General features: G+C 47.7%; 1 protein-coding gene across 2 annotated transcripts in view; it reads right to left on the bottom strand.

Annotated features, from left to right (window-relative positions):
* The window catches only part of SSH1 (slingshot protein phosphatase 1), a 62613-nt gene extending 54622 nt beyond the window's left edge, over window positions 1–7991 (bottom strand). The window contains exons 1-2 of one of the 2 annotated variants that reach the window (XM_060118602.1): window positions 7858–7991; window positions 3060–3100 (exon numbers count right to left, since the gene is read on the bottom strand). In XM_060118602.1, coding sequence (XP_059974585.1) covers window positions 3060–3100; window positions 7858–7926 — 110 coding nt within the window. In that variant the 5' untranslated portion in view covers window positions 7927–7991. Of the gene's footprint in view, window positions 1–3059; window positions 3101–3249; window positions 3344–7857 lie in introns of those variants that run through there. The other variant, XM_060118601.1, reaches the window with a different exon arrangement.
* Window positions 7992–23765: the final 15774 nt, after the last annotated feature.

The raw sequence follows: 23765 nt of genomic DNA, 5'->3' as shown, positions 1-23765 counted from the left end.
GAAGCCAGGCTCCGAGCCTAGATCTGCCTGACTCCAAAGCCCACATCTTTCCTCGACACATCTTTCTCACACATGAATGCAATTCGCTGCAGAATCAAAACAAAGTTAATATGTTTAAACTGCTGAAGTGCCATGTGCAGGCAGAGAACTAAGACCCTGTCACTAAGATGGCACCAACAGTTAGGGACGAGACAAAAACACAGGTACCTGCCAGGGAAGGCAGGTATGGTACCCAGCACAGAGAGAAACCAAGAGCCACCTGCCAAGGAGAGGGAAGCCACAGAGGTTTGGGATGGGAGCATGCTGAGCTGGCCACGAGGACTGTGGCCAATTGGAAAGGGAACTGGCTTAGAGAAAGAGCCTGGTCAGGGAGCAGGGGTAGGACTGAAAAACGGCACACTCATTTGACGAAAGGCCAGTGACGAGGGTGAAGGAGGAAAAGAGGGTGGGGACCAGGAGGAAGAAGCACGGGCGCTTCCAGACTGGCGTCCCTCTGACAGTGGGGACGATAAACTGACGCAGAGGGATGGGTTGATGGGTGGCCCCTCAGTGGATCAGGGGAGGCACAAGGACCTGACTGATGGTGCCACCGGTGGGGGGGAGGGACAAAGGAGGAAGAGGGCGGGTGAGACAGAAGAGCCAATCCACGGATTCAGCAATTTACTGGCTACACTGGCTAAGATCACTTCTTGGAGGACCCGAAAGATGAAACTGTCAATTAAGGGTAGACCAAGGGGCAAGGAGAGAGGAATATCCTGCGGGCCCCAGTTTCTCTCCCTCCCCAGCACCCTTCAGAAACCAAATCAGGCCAGATTAACTTCAGGATGAATGTGAAGCAAAGAGAAATCTCCTCTCCCCCAACTCTCCTCCCCAAGACGAGCAACGAATGGGGGACCGACCATTCCACACATTTGTTTTCTCTAGGAGAAGCTTAGAGAGCACAGGCCTGAAAATGCAAATCCACACACAGATGCCAATGAGTTTCAGTCAAAGCTTACACCAGGACAGCAGGACTTCCCTTGTTTGGTTCGGAGGGTTAGAAACCAGGACGGTGTCCACTGCCTAAAACGGGGCGTGGACATCCTGGTGAATGAAGAGGGGAGGAAAGGGGAGCCTGTGAGGATGGGCTCAGAGACCAGGCTCCCCCCCAGCCCAGGTCTCCCAGAGCTCACGATGGCACTGGGGACCCACTGAGAGCAGCGCAGAGGGACTCATGGTGGTCACCAGGGGGATCTGACTTCCTAGGAGGCACCATCACAAGTCAACGGGGCTCTTGGGTTCTCGCTCTGCTGCGGCCTCTACCCACCTGGGCGAGCTCAGCAAGTTCCCACGCCTGTACGTGCAACACAGCTGCTCAACTGAACCACGAAACTGGTCCCCGGAAAGGTGGTGTCCTATGACAAACTCAGGTGTTGCGGGCAACCAAGGCACCGCTTCGAAGGCAACCTTGGGCCTCGGATTCCTCACCTGCGACCTGGGGGGAACAGCCCACCTCCTGGGGCCACTGTGAGGGTTAAATTTGGCAACGCAGAGAGCTGCCGTCACTTCCCTTTGTACGGTCCTCTCCAGCTCCAAGCTGGGCAGAGGAAGGGGCCTTTTATTGGCCAGCAGCACATACACATTTTCCTATCACTGCTATTTGTAACTTCCTTATTAATGGAAACAATTCAAAACACTATGTTGTCAGTTCAGGAAGGGCAATTAAAAAATGAAAGACCATCTAAGTGAGAGGCTTAAATGCCATCTCTGGGGCAAGAGGCCTGGAAGAAAAGGATCGGCTTGAGGGGGAGAAGAGTCCAGGTCCATGTAAGGGCTGCAGAGGAGCTAGGGGCGCGGGGATGGGGCCCCACGAGGCGGGCAGCAGGCCCTCCGCCCCGCTCTCCCTCCCCCACAGTCCCCAGAGCAGACTCCACTCCTCCCCTCCCCGCCTCCACCACTTGGGAATCCAGCTGATTCCAGCCTTGGAGACTCTCAGCAACCCACACCCCCAGTCTGAAGAGCAAACGTGTCACTGCCCCGCTCCTCCCTCCAGCATAACGTGAAAACGAGGACCCACAATTGTAATAAGACAACTATTTCTCTACTCACATGAGCTTTAGAAAAAATGGTGCCTCCCTTCCCTCAAACACACAGAAAACTTCAAAGACAGGCAAGGCAGAGTTCTACCACTTCTGCGGGTGAGTTGAACCAGGATAGCCTGCTCTCCGTAATGAACGGCTGACCCCAGTTTCTGAACACGTATTTCCTTTTCCAATTAATTTTCCTCCTCCTCCCAAGATGAAACAGACATTAAAAAAAAAATCTTTTAAATTCTGTTTCTTTTTTTTTTAATCTAGCTGTTTACTTTTTTACACTCTAAGAGCCAGAGTTTAAGACTAGTTCTTTGGTACAGAAGAATACATTATATAATGAAGTGCTAAATCTTCTGTAAACCAACAAAACACCCAATTTTTGGCAAAGAAAAACAATCGTGCTTTTGGCGTCTACTTGTGAATACAGCAACCGAGGACTACAAGCTTGAGAAACTTCTCAAATGAGTATACGTAAAGATTTCTCACTGGCGCGCGCGCGCGCGCGCACACACACACACACACACACACACACACACACACACACAAAACACCTTGAATTAATAAACTGAGGGGTTGAATGTCTGTTTCAAATCAGCAATGTACTTACCTCAAAAGGAATACCTTCCCAAAAGCAGGATGGAAAAGTGAGAACATATTAAAATGATTATTTTCTTTAAAGCAGAAGTAAAATCTGGAAGGAAGTTTATAAAGATACTCATCATCACGGTAAAGCCAGGGGGGTGGAATACTGGCAATTATTTTTTTTCTTCTCTAAATGTTACATAATGTTATTAAAGCTGTTTACAGCTAAACGTCTAGATCACTTGTAAAGCTCTCCTTCTGTCTATGTGTTCTGGATCGTTTTTAAAGCACTACTAAAAAGCTGGTGTAGTCTTTCTCGAGGGTCCTCCCTTTTGGAAAGGCACAAGAGTATTTCTTACCTGCTTGGAAGAAAGACTTCAGGACGAAAACACTAAGTCTGCTTACCTGTGGTTTAACTTGCGATCTTCATCGCTGCCAGCCTCCAACTGCAGAGAAAGAAAGAGAATGTCACAGCCCAGATGCCGCTATCGACAAGCCTCAGACACAAGGCTCACATTTTCTGCTCTGGTGTCTGCAAAAGATACAGATGTCCAGGAAACCTGGTTCCTTCCAAAGAGCCGCACCCTCTCCTTACCAATCCTGCTCTGCTGCTCCCCTGAGTAATTTCCGCGGAGGAATTTTCAGGTTTCCCGATGTTTCCCCACATGCCTTCCAAGGCATCGCAGATCGATGCCTGCTAACAGAGCGCTCCTGGCCGGCGCTGCTACTCCACACGCTTGTTCAGCCCTGAGCTCTCCATTTTCCAGGGCTGCTTTGGAGCATATCCTGTTTTTCTGTTTTAAGGGGAGGGGGCAATGTCTTAAGAGGCTGTTTCCTCCCTTCAAGCTAGGCAACAGCTGAGTGATCAACACCATTTTAAGCCACAACACACAAGTTTAAAAATAAATAAATAAAACCACCACTACCACCACCATTCCAGGCAAGTCTTTCTTAATGGAAGGTGGCCAGGATCAGGCTGTCTGATAGTCCTGAAGCTCTTGGTGGTTCTCAAAAAGGCTTAAAGTTTAATATAAAACTTTCTAGGCTATTGGTTTATTTATAGACATGAAAGAAAGGGACATTTAATATTTCCTAAATGTTACAAGGCCAAGAGGGTTAGAGGCTCCAAAAGTAACCACGATTTAAGCCCTGACTGCAACTTTTCTCTCTCTTTTTTTTTTCTTTCAAGGAGAAAACTCAAATGAGAAGAAAACACACATCCCAACAACTCTGCACCGCTGGGACTTGGCATGTTTTGTATGTTACACAGAGGAGCTCATTGAAGGGGAAAGAGAGAAACCTGGAAAGCAGTGATGGCTGGAAGAGATGCAAGGCTGACTGAGGATAGAAACCAGACAGAAGCCAGCGGTGGTGGGAAAAGGGTTACGGAGATCATGTAGAGAGAGGTTTGGGCAGCAAGGGACACACACCACAGGTGGCAATTTCACCAAGGAATGAGTCCAGCAGAGGGTCCTGGAATCCCTACGCTGTCATAAGATCATGTATGTAACGCACTGGGCAGAGGCAGAGACCATCAGCTAGTTCTCACACTCCCTACCCGACAATGAAGGAGAAGTGGAAACATCGGGGACAGCTCTGCTGACCACAGGGCCACCAACTTCGGTGCCGAAGTGAAACATACACAAAGCAACTCACACAACCGCAGGAACAAACATAGAAGAGACTGCTGGGTCTAACCCAGTGGTTCTCAACTGGGGGCAACTGATCTCAGCAGGGGACGCCAGGCAAGGCTGGAGCTTTTTTTGGGAGGATGCTACTGGCATCTAGTGGGTAGAGGTCAGAGTGCTGCTACACTTCCTCCAACACACAGGACGGGCCCCTGCAACAGACGGCTCACCCAACATCGGCAATGCTGAAGCTGAGCAACCCTGATCCAACCCCGCCACCTCAAAGGGACTGGAGATCTGCCCATGAAAATTAGTCACCTTGAACGTTTGTCAAAAATCACAACGTAAAGGGCTTCCCTGGTGGCGCAGTGGTTGAGAGTCCGCCTGCCGATGCAGGGGACACGGGTTCGTGCCCCGGTGCGGGAAGATCCCACATGCCGCGGAGCGGCTGGGCCCGTGAGCCATGGCCGCTGAGCCTGCGCGTCCGGAGCCTGTGCTCCGCAACGGGAGAGGCCACAACAGTGAGAGGCCCGCGTACCGCACAAAAAATAAAAAATAAAAATAAAAATAACAACAACAACAACAACATCACAACGTAAAAAAAAAAAAAAAATCAATGTTACAACCCATTCCTGAGAGCTGCTGCTTTACCTATTCTTGGGCTCTCTGCCTGTTCTCACAAAAGAATGAGGAAAGATTAACAGTAAAATGACATAAATGAGATAATTAAAGATTGGGGGGAAAGGAACAAAACTTAAAAAGAGGGAAGCACTGCTTTGCAGGGCGGGCTGTGACTTCCCTTAGTTCCCACGCCATGCAGCAGGACCACGGGCTGGGGAAGGAAAGATACCCTGAGTGCTCTGACTTAATGAAGGATGCACATTTTGAGGAGTAAGGAAATGATGGGGGGGCGGGGGGGATACAGACTTCAAAATCATTTAATTCTTGCTCACTCTCTGAGATTCTCAGCATGAAAGGCAACGCAAGGTCAGTTATTCCAGAGAAGAAAGCTACATAGGCCAAAGAACACACGTTAGAGGGAAGCCAGCCCTTTCAGATGAGCTGAGGCCCAGAGAAGGGAAGTAACCTGAGGAAGGTCGGACCAGAGGCAGAGCCGGCCTGGCCCACGTCTCCTGATCCTGTGCACACACGCCTGCCCTCTCTGTTCCTTCTTGCATCTTCGTGCCTCGCCCCACATGGAAAAAAGCCTCACCTTCCAGGGAACATCCCAGCCTCTGCTGGCTCCCTGGGCAACTAATGCTGCTGATTTACTCAAGTTGAATAAACGCTGGTTGAGTTTTATTCTTATTTTGGAGGTCACTGGCATTTGGTGAAAATAAGGCTTTCTATAATAATTTAAAATGTGCCTAGTGGAAACAACCCCAATGTCCAACAAAATGTACATCCATACCATAGAATATTACTCGGCCATAAAAAGGAATGAGGTCCTGACATGTGCTGCAACATGGATGAGCCTTGAAAACATGATGGTGAGTGAAATAAGCCTGACACAAAAGGCCACATAGTGTATGATTCCACTTATACGAAATGCCCAGAATAAGCAAATACATAGAGACAGAAAGTACATTAGTGGTTGCCTAGAGTTGGTTACAGCAGGGCAGGGGTGGTGGGAGGGAGGCTGTAGGTGATGGCTAAGGGGTATGAGGTTTCTTTTGGGGGTGATGAAAATGTTCTGGAATTCGTGGTGATGCTTGTACAACCTTGTGCATATACTAAAAACCACGGAATTGTACACTTAACAGTGGTGGGTTTATGGTATGTGAATTCTATCGCAGCTAAAAAATGAAATAATAAAATAAAAAATTTTAAATGTGTCTAAAGCAGAAATAGATCAAGTGCAAAGTAACGCAGGGAATGTGGGGTTTAGAATCAGAGACCTAGGCTGAGAGGCTCTTTGCCTAACCTCTTCCTGGAGCTGAACTCTTCACTCGTTTTTGAGAAGGGACCATGAGATTAAGTGCAGAGAAGTACTTTGTAAACTGCAAGACAGCAGTAGTAGAAATGATGTAGGGGAACAGATGTCTCTGTGGGGAGGCCAGAAGCTAATGCAGACTCCTCAGCTGCAGGCTACTGGCCACCGTGCAGAGCAGGGACTGTTAGAATCTTCTGTCTGTAGACAAGATAACTCATTAATGGCTTCTCCTCGAGAGAAAGGGGCTGTGAGGTTCAACACTGCAGCCACTCTGAGAGTGCCAGTCCCAGCAAAACAGGCTGAAGAGCTGCCCCACCAGGAGCTGGTGGGACAGGCAGGGCTGTTAGACTGCAAACAGGTCCTCTTCTCTCACAAACACACACAAACCTTTCCATGTTATCAGTCAACGTCCCCCAGGGAGAAGGGGCCTGAATTGCCCAGATGCTGGCGGGGCCACTTCCTGGGCCTGCAGGGCCCCTCCTCCAGCCTCTTCTCCCTTCCCTAAACAGCTCCCTGCCTCCTCCTCCAGCCTGCTGTGTCTGCAGGTCAGCACTCGGTCCGGCCACAGATGTGAGTTTAGACCCAACTGGTTCTCCTGCTCGGAGGCCCGAGGCCCAGACTAGCACGGGCCAGCCCAACTGTGCACTCAGAGGACCAATTCCTCAGTAACCCCACAGCAAGGAGCCAGTCCAGGACAGGCTGGGTCACACGCAGACCCACAGAAACACGCACAGCGCAAAGATGCACTTTCAGCCCCAGAAAACACCGGTGCAATCCCAGCAACCCCAGAATCGGCCGCAGCCACACAGCCAGATGCACATAAACATGCAGCCCCAAAAGATATCACAGCAAGAAAAACCCAGACTCAGCTGCACACAAAGACATATGACACACAGTCACCCAGCACCCTGAGCTCACTCAGCTACTGTCACACGGTGACGCCGGCCCCCGAGAGGCACGGCCACTCACACCCAGAGCCAGAACTCCAGTGGCGTGCAGTCGGGGGAAACAATCTCACAATCCACAGGGGCACCCGGCAGCCTCTCCCCCAGCATCACACAGGCACGGTTTCCAGGGGACAGGCCAGATTCACGCACAGGGAAAGGCACACACAGGCTGGCATACACATGCATACATTCAGCCGGGCACACAGGGAAAGGGCAGAGACAAGCCACAGGGTCCTGAATCTTAGAACCGGCATCTCAGGCAGTTACCCAATCAGGAGTCCCGGTCCCACGTCCAGTATCCCGCACAGTCACCCCCGGACAAGGGACACTGTCACACACTCACGGTCACTCCCCAGACGGGGCTCAAATTCACAGTCACCCGCAGATGGGGGTCACACACACCGTCTCATGCACACTTACCCCCAAACAGGGGTCACACAGTCACCCCCAGACGAGGGTCACACCCGCACACACAGTCTCACTGCAGAGTCACCCCCAAACAGGGGTCACACCCGCTTACAGCCTCCCGCACAGTCACCCCAGTCCGGCTGCCAAGGCTGGGTCGTCCGGCTGCGGCCCCGCAGGCCGAGGACCCCTTGAAGCTGCCCTGGCGCAGCCCCGGGCGCCCCGCACTCGCGGCCCAGGCCTGGCGCGGCGGCTGCTCGGCCAGGCCGGGGCGCGGGCCCGGGGCTCACCTCGCTGTTGCTGGCGGAGGAGGAGGCGGCGCTGGGCGTGGGCGAGCGCTGCAGGGTCACCAGGGCCATGGCTGCGGCGCGGCGCGCGGGCGCCGCCGAAGCCTCGGACTAGAGCCGCAGCCGCCACCGCCGCCGCCCGGGCCGGGCCCAGGGCGCTCCGGGAGCCGCTCACGGGCGGCCGGGCCGAGCCGGGCCGAGCCGGGCCGGGCCCGCCCCTCCCTGTCGGCGTCTGTCGCCGCCCCCACCCCCCGCCCCCCGCCTCCCGCGCCGGCGCGCGCCGGGCCTGAGCGCGGGCAGGGGCAGCGGCCGGGGCGGGGCGCGCGTGCGCGGCGCGGGATCCCCCGAGCGGCGGCGGGAGGCCCCGGCTGGCCAGTCACGTCTCCCGCGCGCCTCGGCCGCGCGCCCGGCCCTCCAGCCTGAGAAGCGGGGGCGCGCCCGGTGTCGAGCAAATCCATCCCCCGGAGGCCAGCCCCCTTCGCAGGCGGGAAAACTGAGGCCCGACGTCCGCACGGCCTGGAATGCTCGGGGAGGGGAGGTGCAGCGACCAGGAAATAAACACCTCCTGGTCCCTGCGCCTTGAACCCCGAGGAGCGGTCTGCAGAAATTAATTCGTTCATTCATTCATCCATTTATGAAATATTTATTGAGCACCTACTAAGTGCCAGGCACGGAGTATTCAACCGTGAGCAACATAGATTAGGCCTGCCCTCAGGGATTTGACAGAAGTGAGTCAAATTACTAGGCACTTAAAAAAAATTATTTTGCCAGTCTTTTTATATGAATTCTTTCTATGTGTCCAGAAACCCAGCCAACTCCTTGGGAAGTCAAGAAGGGCTTCTCTGAAAAGGGGGCATTTGCTCAGAGGCCTGACGGATGAGCAGGATTAACGGGTGAAGGGAGGGGAGACTGGGGGGTGGGGGGAGCTAAAGGCCCAGAAACTGGAAGGAGATTGTCCATCAGAGGCCCGATCCTAGGGAAGGGAGGAGGGAGAGAGTCAGGGTGCACTCTAGAAAGCTCTGGCTGCCGCTTGGAGAATGGACTGTGGGGCAGAGGGGTGAAGGGAGACCAGGGATGGGCTGCTGCTGTTGTCCTGGGAGGAGGTGACCAGTATGGGGATGGAGAGAGGGACATGGAGTAAGATACTAAAAAGGTGGTACTGGCTTGACTTAGTAATAGCTTCAATTTCATTCAAACCCCCTCCCTCCCCTCTGTCGCCCCACGCAGGTTGCACAAGCATCCGCAAATTTACTGGTCCAGTCCTGCTCCCCATCCGTCTCACTGCCAAACCAGCAACCCAGCAGCCTCCTGGATCCCTCCAGCTGCTTCCCCCAGGTCCAGAGTCTGGGACCTCCTGCATATTCCCTCAGCATCATTCATCTCAAAGGTGGTTCTCTATGGGGTTACTATAGCCCCCACTGAGTGTTATGGGGGTTTTGTTTCTGTTGTTGTTGTTTTGTTTTGTTTTTTAACTTGTGGGAATATTTTTTAATGTCTTGCAGATGGGGAGAGCTATTGGCAGTTCTGGCGTTTAGAGGGCAGGAGCCAGGGATGCTAAAAACGCTCAAAGTCGTGCAATGCACTGGACAGTGACGCTGCCCCCGCCCAAGGAGAATTGCTTCATTCCCACAAGACACCTGTGTGGGTGAAAACACCGTTCATAGTTATCTGAAGCCAGAACCTAATTCCATTTTACGTATCAACACATTCCAGAAATGCAACTACGTTTAAATAGAGGAAAGAATATACTTTGTTTTGTTTGAGAGCTTTGTCCGGAGTTGTTCACCATTTGGGAAGAAGAGTTTATAGAGGGAAACACCACTCCTAATACTGGAGCAGTTGACCCAACAAGCAGGCATCTGTAGCTGTGCTCTTGTAGACAGACCGCCATATTTGTTTAGCACTTATTTTAAAATGTCAAGTGTAAGACAAAATTATGGGCAATATTCAGTTGACTAGTGACTATCTTACTTCTCAACTCTGAACACATTCATTAAAAACAGACACACTTCAACACAACATTGTAAATTGACTATACTTCAATAAAAAAAAAAAAAAAGATAAACCCAGACACTACTGAGACTTCCCTGTGTCCTGCAGGGGAGTTGTGCCCAAGATTTCACATAATGAAATGGATGTTGTTTCATCATGATGAATTTTCCTTTTATGTTAGGGCATTATAGATTTTGTTTTTTCACATTACATGTGGAGGTGGGCTTTATCATCTATGAATTTGTTGCCAATGAGAAAAGGAATCATCACACACTCGTTGTAAAAGGGGTGTGGGATTTTAGGGTCGAGAACCTTAGGCTGGTGGTTCTCAAATGGGAAGGTTTGAGAATTCCCTGGAGTCAATACAGATTTGGAGGCCCCACCCTCCAGAGTTGGCGATTCACTCAGCTTTTAATAATGCCCTAGTGATGCTGATGGGGCTGGTATGGGGACCTCGGTTTGAGAACCGCTCCCTGTACAAATGCCAAGGCCTTCTTACTGGTCTTCCCTCCATACCCTTCCTCTCCTACCCATCGAGAAATCCATACCAAGATCTGATCATCAAAACCGCAATGAGGTACCACCTCGCACCTGTCAGAATGGCCATTATTAAAAAGTCTACAAGGACTTCCCTGGTGGTCCAGTGAGTAATAAGACTCCACGCTCCGAATGCAGGGAGCTGGGGTTCGATCCCTGGTCAGGGAACTAGATCCCGCATGCATGCCGCAACTAAAAAGATCCCACATGCAGCAAAGAAGATCCCATGTGCTGCAACTAAGACCAGGCACAGCCAAAATAAATGAATAAATAAAATAAATATTAAAAAATCTACAAATAACAAATGCTGGAGAGGGTGTGGAGAAAAGGGAACCCTCCTACACTGTTGGTAGGAATGTAACTTGGTGCAGCCACTGTGGAAAACAGTATGGAGGTTCCTCAGAAAACTAAAAATAGAATTACCATATGATCTAGCAATTCCACTCCTGGGCATATATCCAGACAAAACTCTAATTCAAAAAGATACATGCACCCTTATGTTCATAGCAGCACGATTCATAATAGCCAAGACATGGAAACAACCTAAATGTCCATCGACAGATGAGTGGATAAAGAAGATGTGGTACATATATATGCTGGAATACTACTCAGCCATGAAAAAGAATGAAATAATGCCGTTTGCAGCAACATGGATGCAACTAGAGATTATCATACTAAGTGAAGTAAGTCAGAAAGAGGAAGACAAATACCATATGATATCACTTATGTGTGGAATCTAAAATATGACACAAATGAACCTATCTGCAAAACAGAAACAGAATCACAGACATAGAGAACAGACTGGTGGTTGCCAAGGGGGAGGGGGTTGGGGGAGGGCTGAAGTGGGAGGTTGGGGTTAGCAGATGTAAGCTTTTATATATGGAATGGATAAACAACAAGGTCCTACGGTATAGCACAGGGAACTATATTAAATATCCTATGATAGGGACTTCGCTGGCGGTCCAGTGGTTAAAACTCCGTGCTTCCATTGCAGGGGGCATGGGTTCGATCTCTGGTTGGGAAACTAAGATCCTGCATGCTGCGTGGCGTGGCCAAAAAAAACCCCAATATCCTATGATAAACCATAATGGAAAAGAATATTTTTTTAAAAAGAATGTATATATATATATATATATATGTATAACTGAATCACTTTGCTGTACAGCAGAAATTAATACAACATTGTAAATCAACTATACTTCAAAAAAAAAAAAAAAAGATCTGATCCTGCCACCAAGAAGGCACTAAACCCTAATCCTTCTACCGTGGCCCAGCTTAGCTTTCTACCCACCCCCACTGGTCCAGAGACCATCCCACCCCTTCTCACTTCCTCTTACAGCTGAGGGGCCCTCTTCCTTCCCACACTATCTCTTGCCAGACACCACCTCCAAAAATCTCTCCCTGCCCCCCAGACTGGACTCAGCGTCCTTCCCAGGATTTCATAGCTCTCCCCCCACCTACCCACAGACCCACAGCATGTGTCACTCAACATTGTCACAACCATCTCTCTGACTTATCACATGGTTTCTAAGGAAAACCTCAGGAGCTGGGCTGGGACCAAGATGAGGGCACAAAATATAAGGGGGCAACCAAAACAACAACAACAAGAAACCTCAGTAACCAAGAAAAAGACTATTTTTTAAAGAATCAAAATTTATGCAAAAAAAATCTTTGATGAAGGAAATGTCAACATTTTAAATGGGGTTGGGTGAATTCCCTGGTGGTCCAGTGGCTGGGACTCCGTGCTTCCACTGCAGGGGGCACGGGTTCGATCCATGATTGGGAAACTAAGATCCTGAGAGCCATGCAGCAGCGTGGCCAAAAAAGGAAAAGGGATCAGTACCATATTACTGATCTTCCTCGGGCCACAGGCTCCAGCAGGGCACAGCAAGGCATTTTTACTGATCCTGTCTTTATTTGACCCTGTCTTTATTTAAAATTTTGATCATTCTAAACACTTTTGTGAAAACCCTTCTGTGAAAAGGCCTGTGGGCCTGACTTGTGGCCTGTAAGGGGGTGGGGCAGGGAAAAGAGAAGTGAGAGATCCCTGGTCTAGGCTTCAGGAGTGGAGGAGGGGAACCCACTGAAAGAGGCAGCTCTAAAGTTTTCTTGCACCCAGTAGAGCCCTTTCCATTCGGTATCATCATAATTATTTTTTCATCATGATTTATTTCATGATCTTTGACCTTGTAGTCTCAGCTCAGTTTTGCAAGGACTAAAAACAGCAAGTTATGGAGTTATTTGCTGTCTGCTAGGCGGTAGGCAAAGTGATTTGCCAGTGTGTTGGGGACAGGGGTTTATTAACATGTGAATGTCTCCCAGTCTACCTCCAGGGCTACCTCCTCCAGGACGCCTTCCCCGACCTGAGGCTGGAAGGTAGGTACCCCTTATCTATGCTCCTGCTGCCCCTCTGCTTGTTCCTGGCTTGAGCCTCTTTATTTATTTCTTATCACATTGTTGTGGTTCTCATTTCATGGCTGAGGAAGTGGATGCACAGAGTGGTTTAGTCACATACCCAAGGTCACATACCTAGGGAGTGGTGAAGCTGGTATTGGCACAGATGTTTTTCTACTTTAGAACTCAAAGACAGAGATTCTTCCAGGATAGCCTAGGACGGGAGAAGGGAAGAGAACTCTGCTGATAGTTCCCTTTTCAGAGCAACTAATTTGCAGTTCAGAGGTAGCAAAGTTCTGATAGACTGAATAATGGATCCCCAAAGATGTCCATATTCCAATGCCTGGCATGTGTGATTTTGCAGATGTGATTAAGTTAAGGGTGTTGAGGTGGGGAGATTACCCTGGGTTATCCACGTGGGCCTGATATAAACCCAAGGGTCTTTATAAGAAGGAGGCAGAAGGAGCAGAGTGAGAAGTAGGAGACGTGATGACACAAGAAAGAGGTTGGAGTGATGGGAGGAAGGCCGTGAGCCAAGGGACGCAGGAGGTCTCTAGAAGCAGAAAAAGGCAAAGGAGTGAATTCCTACCTCATCATCTCCAGAAAGAATGCAGACCTGCCATCACCTTGATTTTAGACTTCTGGCCTCTAGAACTATAAGAAAATAAATTCCTGTGGTTTTATGTCGCTGAGTTTCTGGTAATTGGTTGCAGCAGCCATAGAAAATGAATATAAAACCAACCTACACGTATACTGTGTTAAAAAAGAAACAACAGGCTCAAAATGGAGTCACTTGTGCTAAACCCCACATCAGCAAACCAAGACTTAATACTTAACCTAATTGCAGTTACAACCTCCCCCAGGAATGTAGTCTTAACTGGTCAGTCTGGAACTTTCTGGTCAGCACTAATGAGGTAATCTGCCATGTAGCCCCCTTCTGTCCTCCATAAGTAAGTTACCTAAGCCTGAAACAATCCATTCTTTTCCCCCTTCTGCTATAAAAGCCTTCCATTTTGTACAGCTCCTTGGAGCTCCTTTCTACTTGCTAGATGGGATGTTACCAATTCTTGAATCATTCAACAAAGCCAATTAGATCTTTAAAATTTACTCAGTTAAATTTTTGTTATTTAACAACTATAAAAAATTATTATGATGTCATAATCCAATATGTTCCAGGCAATTCTTGGACATTGTATCATTTTCACATTCACTCAGTACATTCAACGAGAATTCATGGGGTGCCTACGCTCTGCTGAGCACCAGTCTAGGATTTGGGGTCCAGCAGGGAACACCACAGAGTCACTGTCCTTGGGCGGTGTCCAATCAAGGGGGAGATATAGCCAAACAACTAATAAGTAAATAGACTTACTATAACATATGCTAATATATGCATATAAAGATGAATAACTATAGCATATTCATATACTATATGAATATTTAAATGAATATATGAATATAATTGGGTGGTGGTCAATCAGGTAGGAGATATAGCCAAACAAAAAAGTAAATATGGGCTTCCCTGGTGGCGCAGTGGTTGAGAGTCCGTCTGCCAATGCTGGGGATGTGGGATCGTGCCCCGGTCCGGGAGGATCCCGTGTGCCACGGAGCGGCTGGGCCTGTGGGCCATGGCTGCTGGGCCTGCGTGTCCGGAGCCTGTGCTCTGCAGCGGGAGAGGCCACAGCGGTGAGAGGCCCGCGTACCGCAAAAAAAAAAAAAAAAAAGTAAATATATTTACTATAACATATGCTAATATATTCATATAATATATGAATATTTAAATATGTCATTTTAAAATGAATCCCTGTCAGTAAAGTTCTTAGAACATGACATGCACAGATCAGTGTCAAATAAATGAAATATGATGTCAAGTAGTAAAAATCAGTCTGGGGGAGAGGGTGGTGGAAGGGGCTCTTTAGGCAAGTGGTCAGGGAAGCCTCTGGACAAGGTGACATTTGAGCAGAGGAATCACCATGACAACCCCACCAGGGAGGTGTGGCGGTCCTGGGATCTGCCTGGTTCAAACTGGCCTCCTGACTCTGGAGCTGTCAGGTGTTTCCTTCTTCTGAGGCTCACTTTCTTGCTCTGTAAAATGGGGATAAGAATGGGACCACTTGGGCTTCCCTGGTGGTGCAGTGGTTGGGAGTCCCCCTGCCGATGCAGGGGACATGGGTTCGTGCCCTGGTCCGGGAAGATCCCACATTCCACGGAGCTGCTGGGCCCGTGAGCCATGGCCGCTGAGCCTGCGCGTCCGGAGCCTGTGCTCCGCAACGGGAGAGGCCACAACAGTGAGAGGCCCACGTACTGTAAAAAAAAAAAAAAAAAAAAAAAAAAAAATATATATATATATATATATATATATATGTTACAATATAATGCACTACTGGAGAAAGAGTTTCATGAAATATTAAGTTGGGGGAAATAAAGTATGGGACCAATCACTATATGACAGTAGCATCCCAGTTTTGGAAGAAAAATATGAAGAGTTATAAAACTCTACCAAAGAACAAAAAGAAGAATATATGGAGAGATGGAGAGGATTTTTCTTTCTTTCTTTTTTTTTTTTTTTTTTTGGCAGGGGAAGACTTTATAGTAGAATTATCAATCACTCTAAGTTAAATTCAATGCAATTCCCATGAAAATCCCAACCTGATGTTTTTGGGTGTAAGGGATCTTGCTAAGAGATAACTGAATGAGATGACAATTGTTAAAGACAAGACAACAAGCCCAAAATGGAGTCATTTACACTAAGCCCCACATCACCAAACTGCATTTTAATTACAGTTTTGTGTTTCCCAGAAATGGAATCTTAAATCAGCCAGCCAGGAATCACCTGATCAGCACTAGTTAGGTTATCTGCCTGGTAAATCCCTGCCATCCCCTAAAGAAAAGTGACCTTGCAATATCCAATCTGCTTTTCTGCTCAGTATAACTTCCTTGTTCCTGCTCCCTTCTACTTATACAAGTCTTTCATTTTGTATAGCTCCTGGGAACTCCTTTCTATCTGCTAGATTGGATACTGCCCAATTCACAAATCGTTGACTAAAGCCAACTAGAGCTTTAACATTTTAGTCAGTTGAATTTTGTTTTATAACACATTTATATACTGTGCATCGTGTCCTCTTCAATCACTATTTCATCTTAATTCCACAATAGGGCAAAGTCCCTTGTTATTTAATTTTTCCAATAGCAAGAAAATGTTATTAGCTTCCCTCCCCCCACCCCCTACCACAAATTCTACATATAAAGTTTCAAAAAGAGACTTGTCTGAGATTCTGGGGACCATGAGGAATGGAGCTCGGGTTGACCTCATGTGTGTTTGACACTAACATGTGCTCTTGGACCTCCTGCCATGTGCCTTCCCGATTGTTCTCTGGTTTCCTTTAGTACCAGCCCAAGACCACACAGGTAGAGAGGGCAAGGTTGGGGTACTAGCTGAGTCTGCCTGCCTGACTCCAGAGACCCTGGTCTTAATCACTAGTCACCAAAAAGGAAGAGTAGAAAGAAGGAATCTGTCCTACCAGATATTAAAACATGTGACAAAGCTGCAGAAATTAAAACAGCATGAGCACTGGTTTAGAAAGCCACAGACAGATGAATGGAGAGTCCAGGAATAGACCCAAACACACAGGAAAGTTTAGTGAATAATAAAAGCAGGGAAGTATCAGTTGAGAAAATATGAGTGAGTCAACTAACAGTTTTGGTGCCATTGTCTAGTAAGTCAAGCTGGATCCTTAACCCCCTTCTTTCTCCAAAATTAATTCCATATGAATCAAATATTTCAGTGTTAAAAAAAAACCCTCAAAAGTTCTAGAAAGTCTGCATGAGTAATTTCTAAAATGGGACAGAGAGGGGAGGGGATGCAAGGTTTCTAAATATGACATTAATTGCAGAAAACATAAAAGGGAAAAACAAAAAGATGAATAGATTTGACTCCAAAAAGGTTTTTATTTAATTGAAATATAGTTGATTTACAAGGTTGTGTAACATTCTGCTGTACAGCAAAGTGATTCAGTTATACATATATATACATTCTTTTTTTAATATTCTTTTCCATTATGGTTTATCACAGAATATTGAATATTGTTTCCTGTGCTAAACAGTAGGACCTTGTTATTTATCCATTCTCTATATAATAGTTTGCATCTGCTAACCCCAAATTTCCAATCCTTCCCTCCCCCACCCCTCTCCCCCTTGGCAGCCACAAATCTGTTCTCTATGTCTGTGAGTCTGTTTCTGTTTCATAGATATGTTCATTTGTGTCGTATTTTAGATTCCACATATAAGTGATAGCATATGGTATTTGTCTCTCTCTTTCTGACTTACTTCGATTAGTAAGATAATCTCTAAGCCCATCCACGTTGCTGCCCAAAAAGTTCTAAAACCCTTGAATGTCAGACAAATTGGGGGAAATCTTTGCAACAAAATGATAATACCCATAAATATAAAGGGAGTTCTTACAAATTAATAAGAGAAATAGCCAACATACTTCAAGAGGAAAATGGGCCAAAAATGGGCCTTTATAAAGAAATAAATCTAAAGGTCCATCAATGTATGAAAAGATTTGCAGTCTTATTAGCAGGGCTGGAACTAGGCTGAGGCAAGTGGGGATGTGTGCAAAATTTAAGGAGGCTCTCACTCTCAGGATGGTGCAAGTACAGGGTGGGCACCTGAGGGTGCGTGCCTCCTTAAACTTGTCAGTTAATAGAGTCCTTTTGGAGGGCTGTCTGGCAAAATGGATCAATATTTTAAATGTGCAAACTCTTTGGCAAAATGATTCCATTTTTAGGACTCAACCCCAGGGAAATAGACAGGTGTGCCAAGAAATGCATCTAGGATATTTGTAATATCAATAAATGACAGGGACAGTCCCCATAGGGACCGACTTTAAAAATTGTTACATCCAAGAATTTAAAAAAAAATTGTTACATCCGCATACAATGGTAACCTGTGTGAAATGGATACCGTTGTTCTACAGTTGTATGGAAAGGTGTTCAGGACATGCCATATTGGTAACAGAACAGAACGGAAGTCAAAACAGCACGTATAACATGAGCCCATTTTTGTCACCCAGGTATGTTTATGTTAATGTTTGGAGACATTCACCCAAAATGTTAATGGCCCCTGTTTCTTGGTGCGGGGGTTGGTAGCAGGTGATTAGTACTTGCTTCTCTCTACCTTCTGTATTTTATACATTTACAGAGGTTATGATGATGTTAATACTTAGAAAAGTTCTAATAAAGCTAATTTCATCGAGAATGTATGTGTGGGTGTGTGGGATTAACTGGTTATTCTCTAACTTCACCTGGCCCTCCACAGAGTTCTGCCTCCTGCAGAGAATTCTCCCAGCCAAGGATCCTTTTGTCCTGGCCTGAGTGTATTTCAGAGCTGCTAGAAGGCCATGTCATTATCAACCAGCCAGTGGGTCAGAAGAATCTTCAACTCCAACAGCTCCAGCCAAATAAACAGAAATTGCTTCCAAAGGTCCTTTGGGGGCCTTCTGGAATCTCCTATCAGTATGATCAGTGAACTTTGGACTTCAGAGTAGTTTCTCACTGTCCCTGTGATCAACAGACTGAGTAAGCCCTACACCCCTGTGGGACTACGGGCACAACCCTGCCGCTCTTTGGGCCTCACTTTACCCAACTGTAAAATGGGCAGATTCAACCAGTTCAGTGTTTCTCAACCTTTTTTTGTTTGTTTGGCCACGCTGCGTGGCATGTGGGATCTTCCCAGACCAGGGATCAAACCTGTGCTCCCTGCAGTGGAAGCATGGAGTCTTAACCACTGGACCACCAGGGAAGTCCTCCTTTTTTCAAAACAAAAGGAAACTCATGCTCCCTTCTGATAAAGATAAAAATCTCACATGCCTCCTAAGGGGGTATCTTCTATTCATTCCAAGAGCCAAGAATATTCTGTGAAACTTTACTTTCTATAGATTGGATCATGGAAACAATGGGTGTCACTCCACTTCATTTTCCAATATTAAATACTGTACTGAATTTGCTTTTTGCACACAGCACAGGACTCTCTGAAGCCAAGGCCCACCTCCGGCTCTGGGGTGTGGGAGTCCTGGGTGCCTGGAACCCTTCTCAACTCTCAGTAAAGCTCTCCAGGGTGGTGGCTGAGTGTTCCACCTCTGGACACAGACTGCCTGGGTGAGGGTTGCCAGATATAACACAGGGTGTCCTGTATTTTTCTTTTTTTTCTTTTTTTTTTTTTTTGCGGTATGCGGGCCTCTCACTGTTGTGGCCTCTCTCGCTGCGGAGCACAGGCTCCGGACGCGCAGGCTCAGCGGCCACGGCTCACGGGCCCAGCCGCTCCGCGGCATGTGGGATCTTCCCAGACCGGGGCACGAACCTGTGTCCCCTGCATCAGCAGGCGGACTCTCAACCACTGCGCCACCAGGGAAGCCCTGTCCTGTATTTTTATTTGCTAGATCTGGGAACCCTAACCTGGCTTCAAATTTGGGCTTGTGAGCCATATTATTATGGGCAAGTTCTCTCTCTTTCTCTTTCTCTCTCCCCTTCTCTCCCCCTCCCCCCTTCCTCCCTTCCCTCCTTCCTTCCTTCCCTTCTTCTTTCCTTCTCCTTTCTCCCTCTCCCCAACACCACTCTTTTTTTCTAATTTTGTCAATCCATTCATCTTAATCTTAAATATGCAGCTTGATGACTTTTCACATAGGCATACACTTCTGTTACCACTACCCAGATTAAGGGACATATTTCTAACATCCCAGAAAATGTCCTTGTGCCCCAGAGGTAATCATTCTTCCCATATCCTTTATCACATGAGTTAGTTTCACCTTTCCTTGGATTTCACATCTATAGAAGCACACAGTATGGGCTCTTCCCTGCCTGGCTTCTTCCACTCAGTGCAGTGATTGTGAGATTCACCCAGTTGCTGTGTATAGCAGTATTTAATTTTTGCTTGGCTGTATAATATTCCATGGCATGAACTGTCTGAAAACACAGTTTGGTTATGCATTCTGATAGACATTTTGGTTAATTCCACTTTGGGACTATGAATGTTCTTGTACAAGCCTTTTGGTTGGCGGATGTCTTTACTTCTCTTGGGTATGTACATAAAAGTAGGGTTGCTGGGTTATAGGATGGACATATTTGTAGCTATAGTGGATACTGGGAGCAAGTTTTTAAATTTCAACTAGGAAGAGAGAGTTAATAATAATGACACCTACTATTAGGGCTGCTGCCAGATTAAATGAGATAATCCAGGTAAAGTATTTAGAACTGGCACACTGAAATTCACAAAACACAAATCATTGCTAGAATGGGAATGGGAATAAAGTTATCTGGCTAGCTCTTGTTAACTTCTAAATGTTCCCATAATGAATTAGAGGCACAAGGAATTTCCCTAAGGTTGTGGGATATAAAAGTGACACATGACTATTGTAAAAAAAAAAAATTCAAATGAAATGGAAGCATATAAATAAAAGGTGGAGTTCACCCCATCTTTTTTATTATTAGAGAAGAGAGTATGCACTAGTATTTTGCATGCATTTTCTTATGTCATCTGCACATTTTTATTTGATAATGCCGAAGGTAAGGGGTTACAGGCTGGACCTTCAAAGCTGACTCAAAGGATGCTTCACCCAGGGCTGGTTGGTCCCTCTCTCTGGGCCTCAGTCTCTCCATCCATACGGTGAGGAGCCTGATGCTCTCTGAGCTCTAATAATCACTGCTGCAGGTCTAGCTCTGGCAGAGGAGGGACCTGGCGTCCAGCCATTCGTGTCTCTGGGATACAGGAGAAAGAGCGACACATCTTTACAGCCCAAACAGGCATCGCCTGGAATCTCTCCTTGGCCTCATCCACCCAGCATCCCAGAATGGCATTAGGCTGGCTGGCTGGCCCTAGGAGCCCCTGTCCTATACCTCTGGCCTCACCTCAGGGGCTGCCAGGCTGACCACCCCCACTGTGCAGACTCCCCTCCCCCAGGGTAGCAGCAGGAAGAGGGAAGAAAGAGGATCGTCTCCAGCTGGCCCGGGAGACAAACCTTGTGCCCATCAGCCCTCCAAGAACCCCCATCCATCCTCCCTCCCTCCCCAAAGGCCTGTCCACAGGGACTTAGGATCAGCCAGAAAAGCCAGGCAACTTTTCAGGGACCGGAGCGAGGGGAGGTGAGGTCTCCCAGCCTGGTCCAGGTCCAGCCCCTGAGAGCAGCGTGGTGCCCAGCCCCACCCCTTGCTGTGCCCTGTCCGTAACTTCAGACTTTGACCCTGAGCTCCAGTCCCAGCTGAGGACAGGACGCCCCAGCCTCAGGAGCCTCCCTTTAGGAGATAGGACCCTGCACGCGTAGCAGCTGCCTCTTGTCTCCAGAAATTTGGCACGCCAGGTGAGCGGGGGCAGGGGTGGTGGCGCAGCAGATCTGAGTGTCCTCCCAGTGTCGACAGAGAAGGTCCACGTTAGAGCCTGACGGAAGTGACAACCTTGCAGGGACCACAGGTAAGTGCCTTTACCTCTCCAAGCCTCAGTTTCCTCATATGGAAGATAAGGGTCATAACTCACCTCTTCCAGGGTTAATCTGAGTATGAAAAGAGGTGATGACTATAGGGGCTTAGCACAGAACTGGCACATAGCAAGTACTCAATAAATGGTCATTGTTATTGTTTGGGGGGCTGGGAGCTGGGAGCTTGTAGCCTGGTTTTCCAGCGTTTACAGAATCTGTTCCATTTTAAAGATAAACTCTGAAGCTTCACAGGAGTTAGCCACACGGAGCTGATTACATTCATTCAAATACCTCACCCGTAACTTGTTGATTTTTTTTAAAAAAGCAAGTCTTTCCTATTTTTTGCACATGTAGCCATCAAAGGCATGAGCTGCTTCAAGGTTCGTTCTAGGGACAAGGGAACTTATAAGCAAACAAATACAAGACTGAAAAGTAAGCGGAAGGTGTCAGCTGCCAATTTCTTGCCGGCCGCCAATTTCTTGCCGGCCGCCTAAAGAGCTCTATGGCGCAGCACAGAAAAGCTCAGATAGAACTGGGTCCAGATCCGAATGCTGTCCCACACTGGCTGTGTGACTTTGGGGGAGTGACTTCCTCTCCCTGAACCTCAGTCCTGCGTCCATAGAACTTCTTAGAGCAGTTGAGAGGATAAAGTAAGAGGATGTCTGTGCTGCATCTATGTGTCTGGCAAGTGGCAGACGGCCAAAATTCCCTTCCTACTCCACAAATACATAGACATTACAATTACACACACACACACACACACACACAAGCACACGTAATAATTTCAGCTGTTTGCATCTTCCTGAATGCACACTCCAAGCACGCTTGTTTGAAGTAATGGCATAAAGCAGAAAACTGCAACACTAATAAAAACGTCAGCAACAACAAGCAAATGGTTGAATGATAACAGAGCTGTGTGCAGACGAGTCCAGGAGTTCATTACCCACATGCATGAATGATTTTACCCGAGGCTGGGTCTGTCAGATCCTACAGTCTGACTGCCAATTCTGATAAGAACCTTATGCATTTATATTCCACTTAAATGCACGCACACACACATGGTTGCTACAATCAGTATCAAATCTGATTCATTTATTTAACTAAGATAATTGACTTAGGACACACATTTTCCCTTTTCAATTCTATGCCTACCACCAACACAATAAAATTCCTGTACTCGTTGTATTTCGTGTTTTTTTTCAACGCAGGACTCGGAAGCCTTGACTGTTTTTCTTCACCTGCTTGACCTGATGGTTTTTCAAATAGTGGGATTAGCACGGGGTGTAAGCACACAGCCTTGAGAGTCAGGCCGGCCTGGGCTCTGCTTCTCACCAGCTGGTGCCTAAGCCTCAGTTGCCTCATCTGTAAAATGGGCGTAAGGACAACCCTGAGGGTTAGAAGATTAAAGTAGATAATGCATGTCAATTTCTTTTTATTTATTTATTTATTTATTTATTTATTTATTCTTGGCTGCAGTGGGTCTTCATTGCTGTGTGCGGGCTTTCTCTAGTTGCGGCGAGCGGGGGCTACTCTTCGTTGTGGTGCACGGGCTTCCCATTGTGGTGGCTTCTCTTGTTGCGGAGTACGGGCTGGCTCTAGGCACGAGGGCTTCAGTAGTTGTGGCACACAGGCTCAGTAGTTGTGGCGCATGGGCTTAGCTGCTCTGTGGCATGTGGGATCTTCCCAAACCAGGGCTCAAACCCATGTCCCCTGCATTGGCAGGCAGATTCCTAACCACTGTGCTGCCAGGAAAGTCCCACATGTCAAGTTCTTAGCACAATGAGTAACACATACTAGAAGTTGAAAAGCTAGCAGCTGCTATTGTAATCTCCCCACTGCCAGGTCTTTTCTTTCACAGAGATTTTTAAACCCCAAGACTCTACAGATTTTTTGATCACAAACATGTGACTTTGACTGAGTGGCTCCCCTTCTGTGAACCTCAGTTTCCCCTTCTGCACGATGCCATCTTGCTTATCTTTAGAATTTTAGACATTGGAGAAACTGAGCCCTATGCTGTTACCTGTCCCTCTTTGTCTTGGCCAGTTGGTTCTAGAAGTTCCTCTGGGTCCCCCCCTCATGATCTTCTCTTGCGCATGTGCCACCATTTCTAACCAGAGGCTTTGCCACAGCCTTGTTATTGGAGACGTGCCATGTGATGGCTTCGGTCTGAAGTCTCCTTCTCCCTGCTCGGAAACCTCTCGCTCAGTCAAATGAAGTGACTTACCCAGGGTCACACGGCTGGTGTGTGCCAGAGCCAGGCCGTCTAACCCCCAGCCTGGGCTGCCACTGCCACCTCTCCAAGCCACACCGCCTCCTGGGTTCATTATGGGGGATTTGGAAAATACAGGAAAACCCTCCACTCCTGCCTTCTTACTGTCCATGTCAAAGTGGTCAAGGGCTTCCCTGGTGGCGCAGTGGTTGAGAGCCCGCCTGCCGACGCAGGGCACGCATCGGTCCGGGAGGATCCCATGTGCCGCGGAGCGGCTGGGCCCGTGAGCCATGGCCGCTGAGCCTGTGCGTCTGG

Source organism: Mesoplodon densirostris, chromosome 15 (genome assembly GCF_025265405.1).
Source record: "Mesoplodon densirostris isolate mMesDen1 chromosome 15, mMesDen1 primary haplotype, whole genome shotgun sequence".
Classification (NCBI taxonomy): Eukaryota; Metazoa; Chordata; class Mammalia; order Artiodactyla; family Ziphiidae; genus Mesoplodon; species Mesoplodon densirostris.
This window is presented reverse-complemented; position numbering and strand designations above follow the sequence as displayed.